Genomic DNA, 10286 nt, shown 5'->3' with positions numbered 1-10286 from the left:
GAAAGGATGGCAAAATAAAATGAGTAAAAATCAAGTTTCATGTTGAGATGGGGCAAAGGATGTGAGAATAGAGATTAAGAGGTGACAGAAAGGGGAAAAGGAAGGGAAGAGCTGTAAAGAGAACAGTAAAGCAAATTTGCTGAAAAGAAAAGTGGACTTCAGTCAGAATTCAATGGCGAATGAATTTCCTACCTGAACTTTAGACGTATATTTGTGGTGATTCGCAGGTGAAGGGAAGGTAAAGATCAGAGCTATATATTGCTTTTGAAAATAGCATAGTGCAGAATGGGGCTCCATGATTTCCTTGTGCTGCTCAGAAAATGCAGTAAAGGCAAGAAATGTGCTCAAAGACCACATGTGGACAGGCTCAAGCACAGCCTTCACTTTGATTTTTCTATTCCAAACTCTGTATTTGGAGCTGAATGGAGAAAGCAGGAGAGCAAAACAAATTTGAAAGCAGCCAAGAGCTACATGCATGTCAGGTTTGTACAGCAGGTGACCCACCAAGTCCAGATCAACACACCAGACATGCGTTGTGGTCTGTTAGGTTCTTAATAACTCCAATTTCTTGCAGTCTCAGGCACAACAGGCTTTTCCCCCAAGACCTTAGTGGGCCACCTTGCATCGTTGGTTATTGTGTTCAGCTTAGTGAGTCACAAGCTCTTCAGGCCGGATGCAGACCAAGAACATCTGTCTGGTTATCTAGAACAGGAGCTGCCAATCCCTTATCTGCCTACCTAAATAACAAAGAGGCAATAGAAACTTTCTAAAAAGTCTGGTACCATCAAAGCAGATTTGCCAGTGCAATCTGCAACATCCCATACTGCTGGAATAAACAAAAAACTGTTCACATTCTTCTTCGAATGTGTTCCAATATTAATAAATTTGACTTTGTATTTAAATGCTTTCCACAAGCACACAAATGGCATTCTACAATGTCAATCACTTATCAACACGCCAATTACAATCAGTGGTTCGAAAACAGATTTCAGTGTTCATTTTTTGTAAAAGTAAAGACTTCTCTTTTGCGCATAATCATAAATGGAAATGTTAGATTCCTACAAATTCGTGATTGTGTATTTGTGTTCATATACAAAGCAGTGTTTCCTCTGTTTGGTCGCTCTAGCTCTTGATGTTCTCCGGTGATATATGCAAGTCACTTTCATCCTACTACCTGCAAATATTTTCTGGATGCGAAAATATCCGCTAACCAGTGCAGCACCCCTTACAATGATGAGTGCACTATGCTATATCTGCCTCAATTTCAGTCCTCATTCAGAATTTCTTTTGCCAGCAGAGTCCTGTGTCAAGTGAATCCATGTACAAAGTGTGACTAACTTACGCTGCTCTCCATTGTCAATGTCTTTAAAGATCACTAATCAATACAAAAGAACCAATAATTCTTCACCCTCAGGAAGGTGAAGCTCTATGCCAAGATAACACAGCAACTCACTCTGAATCAATTAGGCACATTTCAATAAAGTGTTTTGCAATATTTATTCCATTTCAAAAGTTCAAATCATGAAAGAATTTGCATATAGGGGAACAGCTAAAGCAAGAGAGGGAAGACTAGGGTTTTTTATATAGGTATTTGGATTAAGAAGATGACTGAACAGTTGCTATGGGAGAATGGAGTCTGGAGGGCAGTGAAATGTCATGTATCAGCCGTGCCTTGTCTCAGTTTAGCTCCTAGACATTTGAACAATATCCATGCATTTCAGAGCTTTACCCTGAATATGTAAGGTGTCTTATATATTAAGTCAGACCACTGGTCTATCTGACCAATATTATCTATTGACTGGTCTTAAACACTCAAAGGTTTAAGGCAGAGGCATTTTGTAGTCACAGAATCACAGGGCTGGAAGGGACCCCAAGGGTCATCTAGTCTAACCCCCTGCAATGCAGGAATCTCAGCTAAAGCATCCATGACAGATGGCCAGCCAACCTCTGCTTAAAAACCTCCAAGGAAGGAGAATCCCCAATCTCCCAAGTGAGTCCAAGGCTATTTCTAACTGGAAGTGTTGGTGGTTGAACCTAGAAAGTAATGCATGCCACTCATATACTGAACCACTGAAAAATGGAGGGCTGGCCACTTAGATTTTTTTTAAAAGTTCAGGGTTATCAAATATTTGATTCTGCAACGAGATAGGAAAACCACAGACAAGAAGCATATAAAAAAAGTTTTGAATTTTGATGCCTAAACACAAAAATACTGCACATTAATTTTAATGAGTTTCTTGCTATCCACAGGCTGCTTACATACATGGAAGTTTTAAAATATAATCAAAATACATTTGGGATTTGGACTTTTCTTTCATTGAGACTGAGCCAGGCCGCTTTGAAACAAATTCTAGACACTCTCACCCAGTAGCTTACAACTGAGAAATAGGATTTGACATGAAGTGTGACAGAGTCAAATTGCTTGGCATGATTTACATTTCTCTTCAGCTGACTCCAAACATGAAATGTTAACTACACTAGTAGTGAGAAAGGTTTGAAAAGGGGAACAGGATAGGAATGATGAAGAGTGAAGATACGAAAATAAAATGGCGCAGAAAGAGATGGTGGTAGCGTCCCCCTTCCCCATTTTGGGGCCTTCAGTAATTCTGGTACAACAATCCAGAACTTTGCTTAAGGACTCCATTCCCTATAATTATGTCAGGGAGAGTGGGTATAATCCAGAGGCTGTTTGTGCATAACTTAACTCCTGATTGATTTCAACAGGGCTACAGCTCTATCTGAATTGCAGCCCATTGAATTTCAAGTGTTCCAGAAAGGACTCCCAAACCTGGGTTAGTTGAAGAAACATCGCAAACCAGCCTTGACAACGCCAACAGTTCGGTTTAAACTGCTGTGCGTATGGGGGGTACATTTTATGTGGAAAGTGGCACTCCATTTTTTTCTCTCTATAGAAATTGCCATTTATTTATCGCACTAGAGGGTCACAGTGACAAATAGCTTGCTCTGCGTATATACTTAGTCACTTAACTTGATGTTTACAAGCACACTTCAGCGACACACACAAAAAGTCCCTCAGAGATAAATGAGGGCGTGTATTCAGTGAGCTTTCTAGTTCTGGGAAATTTGATAAAGCCTGTTAACCTTTGAAAGAAAGTCAAAGTAGAAGAATAGAGCAATACTCTTGATATAATTGATATTTAAAAAGCAACAAGCAACCCTGTGACCAGTCACCTAGCTATTTCCTTGTGATGTGGATGTTCAAATGAAGAATGTGAAGAAAAAAGGCTGTTCTAAAAGCCTTGGGTGGGTGGGGGGCAACACTTTAAGAACATGCAGGTGTTCTCTTAACATTACTTGACATCACACAGAAGGGCAACTCCACGCAATATCCAGTGCTCAGGAGGTTGGGTAGTCCGGAGGTCCACTGCGGCGATATAATTCAGATCTGTCCGAACTGGTTTTTTGTAAATTGGGCAGGAGTACAAGCGTGGATCTCTCGAGGCTAGGGAGATGAAGGAAGAAAATACTTCATTGTCATAGGGCTATGAACAGAGCAAACATCTTATAGGAAAAAACCCATATGAAATTAAAATCGGTGTCCTATCTGGAACTTCCAATTTAAAGAGAAAATTGCCACCGAAATGCAGCAACAAGAACGTTGGGCTTGGATGTGTCAAGATTTAACATCAGTTCCTTGTTCTTTCCCCTTACAGGAATACAATCATACAAGGGAGAGCAGAGGAAAATTTGCAAACTCCACCCCTTCTATAAAGGTAAAGGGACTCCTGACCATTAGGTCCAGTCGTGGCCGACTCTGGGGTTGCGGCGCTCATCTCGCTTTATCGGCCAACATTTGTCCACATACAGCTTTCTGGGTCATGTGGCCAGCATGGCTTTTGGTGCAACGGAACACCGTGACAGAAACCAGAGTGCACAGAAATACCATTTACCTTCCCGCCACAGTGGTACCTATTTATCTACTTGCGCTGGTGTGCTTTCGAACTGCTAAGTTGGCAGGAGCTGGGACAGAGCAACGGGAGCTCACCCCGTCACAGGGATTTGAACCGCTGACCTTCCGATTGGCAAGCCCAAGAGGCTCAGTGGTTTAGACCACAGTGCCACTCATGTCCCTACAGCCTTCTATAGCACATCACCCTTCCTATATTTAAAGCCCTCCACAAATTGAAGGTCAGAGACCTCACATACATTGTCTGAAGGGAGTTGGCATCAACACTACTTTTGAGAAGCCACAATGGGCACCTTCTTTTATCTAGCTAATGTAAGCAAATGGTGTCTAGGCACGTTAGAGACAGAAGTGTAAAAGGAAAGCATTGCAGTTTCGACGCAGATCTCTTCCAATATGGCATGAAATTTCTCTCCAGAAACACGCAGCAGCAAAACTATTTTAAAAGTACTGCTTTTAAAACTGCAAACCAAGGAATTTCTAGCAAATAGTTAAATTTAAGTCTATAGCAGAACTCCAAACTGTAGTTAGATGCCCCTCTCTGAAGTCCTGAAGATGCCTTCCTATAACCAACAGGTAATATTCAGACTCATCTGATGCAGAGTTACCTTATTTCAGTGGGCTTAAAAGATCAAGGTAAAGGACCCCTGACAGTTAAGTCCAGTAACAAATGACTCTGGGGTTGCAGCACTCATTTACTGGCCAAGGGACCCAGTGTTTGTCTGCAGACAGCTTCCGGGTCATGTGGCCAGCATGACTAAGCTGCTTCTGGCGAAACCAGAGCAGCACATGGAAACGCCGTTTACCTTCCCGCCAAAGCGGTACCTATTTATCTACTTGCACTTTGCCTGCTTTCGGACTGCTAGGTTGGCAGGAGTTGGGACTGAACAACGGGAGCTCACCCCATTGCGGGGATTTGAACTGCCGCCCTTCTGTTCAGCAAGCCCAAGGCTCAGTGGTTTACACCACAGCACCACCCACGTTCACTTCTACATTGGATCAGGTTGTTGGTCTCTGACTGCAGTTTTCAGCACTAAGGAAGTTAGAAACAAAGACAGTGACCAAACCCTTTAGGGAAAGGTTTGCTTTGCTTCCAGATGGCCTCTTTACTGCACATCCATCATGATTTGTTTGCAAGGGGATTAGACAATGTTGACTATTTAATGAGCATTTGTTCTGATTTGTTTGTGGGGAGATTAGATGTCACTGCATCCCAGTGCATTTCCCCTTCCTTACTCCAAAAAATCCAGTTTTTGGGAGAAGCAGGATCGTTGTGCAAGCAGCTACAACTGCATGACCAAAATTTACCGGTATCGAATTGACCCCCACTCAAAAATAGGAAGAGTCTGGAAGCAACCAGGAATTATAAGATCCAGGGACTCAATCTTATGCTGACATGGGCAGATTTATCAATATGTCAGCAAGTGACTGCTATTCACTCTTATGAGGAAAATATAAAATGCCGCACTTGGAAACTTGGTTGTGGTGGGGGCAAACCCCACTTCCTGCTTCTGAGAGGGACCCTACAAGAGTCTTGCAATATTCAAGCCCCTCACATAGCTGCAACTCATACCTGAGAGGCTTGCTTACCTCTAATAATCTCCATTAAGCAAACAGCCTTAGCCATAGAGTTGACTGCACTAAAAAGACAAAAACCCAAAGTAGGAAAATAGCCCACAAGACTGTGCCCTTCACAGCTTTTATATTTCTTTCATGTTTGGTTTTATTTCTCAAACCAAACTGACTGTTTTCAGGCAAGCAGCACAGGCTGAATTCTACAACGCCAAGCAGCCTGGGCTTTGGGTGTCCATCTCTCCAACCCACAATCCATTTTGACAGCTGCTTCCTTCCTACATGAACCCCAGAGGTCTTCTCTTCACTTCTAAAGTTGCTCTTTCAATCTTTTGACTTGCTTGCTGAAGCAGATCCAAATTCCGTACATTTAGCTGTCAAGACTAGCTCCAGCCGACCTGGTTACAACTTGTAGCCTCCGCAGTATATATTCTTGCAAGAGTGAAAAGTTGATTTTAAGCAGATTGACATTCCTTCTTTTTTAAAATAATGATAATCATCATCATCATTTAAATTAAACCATGAAAGAATACATAATGGTTCCCATCTCTCTTCTGATATTTTGGATTTTCCTTTAGCACATTAACAAGTTTTTTTACTCTTCACTTCCTATCCCTGGGTGCCATTATGGCTTATAAAGCTGATCTAGCCTCCCAAAAGTCAATGCATAAATCCATGCTTATTAGCTACTTCCTGTTTATTGGCCAATACACTTCAAGTCGTTGCCAGGAAAGCCACCCAGCATCTGGCAGAGGGGGAAAGGAGCATCAGCCTTCTTGGACCAAGCGTCACTTGGCCCCTTTCCTTCCAGCCCAGAGTGTCTTGGCAACCAAGCCCACCCCTGCAGTTGGCAAAAGGAGAAGGGAGCATGAGGCACTTCTGTTGGCCTACTGAGACCAAGGGTCTTTTTGTTCTTCTGCTCACACCAAGCAAACTTCTTCTGCCATCTGCGCTTGGTCTTAATCCTGAAAATGGACATGCAGGATTCAGGGAAAATATACTTACAAATAAATACACCAGGGCTGGTGGGCAGAACATAGACCAGGATCTGCTGGCAGATCTCTAGGAGACTGACAAGACTTTCTGATTCTCAGTTGTTTAGAAATGGCAGCAACAAAGAAGGTGGCTGTATCCCCTGAAACAAGGGTGCTGAAGCAAAGAAAACTTGGGGAAGACCTGGAGTAGAATATTTTTTTAGAAAGGCTGGTAAGGTCAAAAACACCCTGTTCTTTTATTCTAACTATTTGGCTTTAGCACCTGGCTGTGGTTGAAAGATCTAGGGCTTCCAGGAAAAACAAAGTAGGGCACACTAACATATAGTCCAATCTTATTCCCAGTTGTAAATGCTTAATGGTAAAGGGACCCCTGTCCATTAGGTCCAGTCGTGGCCGACTCTGGGGTTGCAGTGCTCATCTCGCTTTATTGGCCGAGGGAGCCGGTGTACAGCTTCCGGGTCATGTGGCCAGCATGACTAAGCCGCTTCTGGCGAACCAGAGCAGCACACGGAAACGCCGTTTACCTTCCCGCCGGAGCAGTACCTATTTATCTACTTGCACTTTGACATGCTTTCGAACTGCTAGGTTGGCAGGAGCAGGGACCGAGCAACGGGAGCTCACCCCGTCACGGGGATTTGAACTGCCGACCTTCTGATCGGCAAGTCCTAGGCTCTGTGGTTTAACCCACAGTGCCACCCGCATCCCTTGTAAATGCTTAGGTCCATAGAATTCAGAAGGGCTAAGCAGTGTTGCATCTACAACCAGCACACAATAGTATATTCCACAACGACAGAGTGTCATGGGCCAGAAGTCAGTTTCACCTGCTGAATGACATCCTGAAGGGGGAAGAAGGCAGAGGGGTTCCACCTTCAGCTGATCAGCCTTCAAGTACACAGAGAAGGTGCTGATGAGAACCAGCTGGCTTCAGCCCTCTTAAGCAGAGCTTCCAGCAGTAGTCAGATGCTGGAAACACTTGTAGTTCCTGCTCATCTTGATCCATGATCATCAGATTACCTGACCCCTAGACCTTCCGACCACGTGGATTGCTGTTCATCTGACCCTAGGACTGGACTGACTTTGGATGCTGACTCTGCCAACTCAGAGACCCTTCTGGTGGGCTGGTCTCCCACTCCACTGAGCTCTGCACACTGTTGCTCGGCAACGAGACTACAACACTATTGTTCTCTAATCCACACAATTTGCATAGATAGATCCATAGACAGATAGATACATAGATAGGATAGTGGCATGCAAGACTATCGTTTCAATGAGTATGACGTTAGTTTCCTCCTCTACAACGGACTCTCCTTTTGAATTCATGGCCAAAGTACTGAAACAATGGTTTAAGAACGACCTTTTCACCTGCTGTACAAACCAAGATGACCAATTACCCTGCATTTTGTTCCTAACATGTGGTGAAGACATCCTTACCTCTTGGCAGGATGAAACAAATGACCAAGTAACCTTAGCGTGTGAGTGAAATAGAAGACCCAGCGGGAGGCCTAGCCGGCTATATGCATGGGCTCTGTGCTCACGAATGGAGAGGGGTTCCTTTTCTGCATTACTAATTATAAACACAGAACCAGATGGTGGCAATTATGATAATTAATCCATCTGGAACAAAATGATGTGGGTTTTGCAGAAACTTTTGCAAAAAGAAAAAAAAAATGAAGGCCAACGACTCCAGTTGCTTGTGCTTGCAAGTGCCCCTGAAGAAGATATTTCAAATGTAATTATGAGCTCGATAGATACATTTATGTGCACCTAGAGGCTACACACACACACACACACTTTTCCCTGTTTTCAAGGGGGACTTACCATTTTTATTTTTAGTGCATGTGCTTTCTTATTGTAGCAGACCTATGTTCACGGGAAGGAAGGCGATCTTGGAATATCTAGTTCTGAACCCAGAACAACCTAGGGACCCTCACTGAACCCTGCACAGGGTTCTTCTGCTTGATCCTAGTGCAGTGGTACCTCAGGTTACATACGCTTCAGGATACAGATTCCGCTAACCCAGAAATAGTGCTTCAGGTTAAGAACTTTGCTTCAGGATGAGAACAGAAATTGTGCTCCGGAGGCGTGGTGGCAGCAGGAGGCCCCATTAGCTAAAGTGGTGCTACAGGTTAAGAACAGTTTCAGGTTAAGAACAGACCTCTGGAACGAATTAAGTACTCAACCCGAGGTACCACTGTAAGCCCTTCTGACTGCAGTTCTGATCTTGGCTCATTGTATACAGATCCAAGTCAGGTCTTGAACCTGAGCAAGATGTTGCATTATTAATCCATTCTCTCACCCTTCTTAGCAGTGTCCTAGTTCCCTTGTGAGAGAGGCCATAATGCATACATGCTAGCACGACTGATGCCAGGGATACACTGGTGCAAAGAGTTCACACACAATTTGGCAATACTATATGTAGTAAGGGCTACTTCTTAGTAAGTCAGCACCTCAAAGAAGACTTTTCAGCTGCCTGCATTCAGGAGAGGAAGCATCTAAACTGGTCCTTGAAGGAAGACATCATAACTCACTATCATTTGATTGACAGCTCAGCCATGCCATGAAATCTGTCGGCCATGAGATAATGGGCAGACACTGCCACAAATTTAAAGGTTTCCATATTCTGATCTACCAATATCGACTTAACACTTACTGTTGTTTTCTGCATATATCCTTATCACGGGCATCAGTTCGAAGAGGACCTTGGGCTTTGATTCTATTAGTTTCATGTTCCTTTTGTCCCATCCGGCTCCTTCTAGATAGAGGCCATAGACATAGACGCCCTCAGATGGAGGAGCTGTGATGTCATCCTTCATCCACTTGGTGACCTCATTGCACAGAACTACGCTGTCAAGTGCCCATCCCTTGTTCGCTCGGGTAATTTCCTGTAAAAAGCAACACAGCAGGAGCTGAAAGGTGGGACCATAGATTTCAACAGGCAAAGGCATTACATAACTTCAGACTGTTATGTACTGAAGTTCTCACCCTGGGCCAGCAGGGGGATACTATAGATAGTTATGCAAATAAGGGATCGAAAGTGACGTTCAGTGATTGGATAGTTTTAGAAAATTGTTACAGTTACATTGTACTGGAGCTCTATATAAGCAGGCTGACTGAACCCTTCAGTTTAGTTCTGTTCTGGCCTGTGAATAAACACGAGCTGTTTGAAGAATTGCTGTGTCGTCTGATATGTTCTCCCACAACTTAACACAGACCAATCAATAGGACCAAGTGCAGTCCCATTTACCGTAGCTCACACATTCCTCTCCCCCCACCCCCGAGGCTTATTCAAGGTGTTCGTCTCCTAATAAATCATTTTCCCCACATTGCACATCAACATTCCTTACAGACACTCAAACATTTCATTAAATTTCTATCTGCCTTAGAAGCTGAGGGAAACTTGACAGGCTCAGAGGGACACTGACACCTGATTATCAGTTTCATTGCCCTGCAACCCAGCAGCAAGGCATGTCAAGTCTGATCCGGAAAAGGCAGTTAACAGAACCCAGAAGTAAAAAGCGAGCTAATTTGAGTATTTCCTGGAGGGACCAAGAGTTAATCCAGTTTCACAAAGTAGACTTTTAATTACTTAATCATCATGTAAACAGAAGCCCCCATGTCCCTGTGGAAATCACAGGCTGAAGCAACCTTGAAAGAACAAGAAGGGAATACCTATGGTTCTTCAAATGGTGTTGGGCTGCTTCTCCCATCAGCCACTGCCAGCACGGTGCATGGCTAGGGATGATGGAAGCTGTAGTCCAGCAATCTACAAAGTGTTATGTATATATTATATAAAT

General features: G+C 43.5%; 1 protein-coding gene across 4 annotated transcripts in view; it reads right to left on the bottom strand.

The window, feature by feature from the left end:
- Positions 1-1483: 1483 nt before the first annotated feature.
- Positions 1484-10286, bottom strand: part of DNAH5 (dynein axonemal heavy chain 5) — a 165418-nt gene continuing 156615 nt past the window's right edge. For all 4 annotated transcript variants that reach the window (XM_083747096.1, XM_083747097.1, XM_083747099.1 and 1 more), the window contains 2 exons: positions 9143-9374; positions 1484-3463 (listed from right to left, as the gene is read on the bottom strand). In XM_083747096.1, the coding sequence (XP_083603222.1) occupies positions 3312-3463; positions 9143-9374 (384 nt within the window). In that variant the 3' untranslated portion in view covers positions 1484-3311. The remainder of the gene's footprint in view (positions 3464-9142; positions 9375-10286) is intronic.

The sequence above is a fragment of the Podarcis gaigeae genome (assembly GCF_964106915.1).
Source record: "Podarcis gaigeae genome assembly, chromosome: 7".
In the NCBI taxonomy this organism is placed as follows: Eukaryota; Metazoa; Chordata; class Lepidosauria; order Squamata; family Lacertidae; genus Podarcis; species Podarcis gaigeae.
The sequence above is the reverse complement of the archived record's forward strand: the minus strand, read 5'-3'. Positions and strand labels throughout refer to the sequence as shown.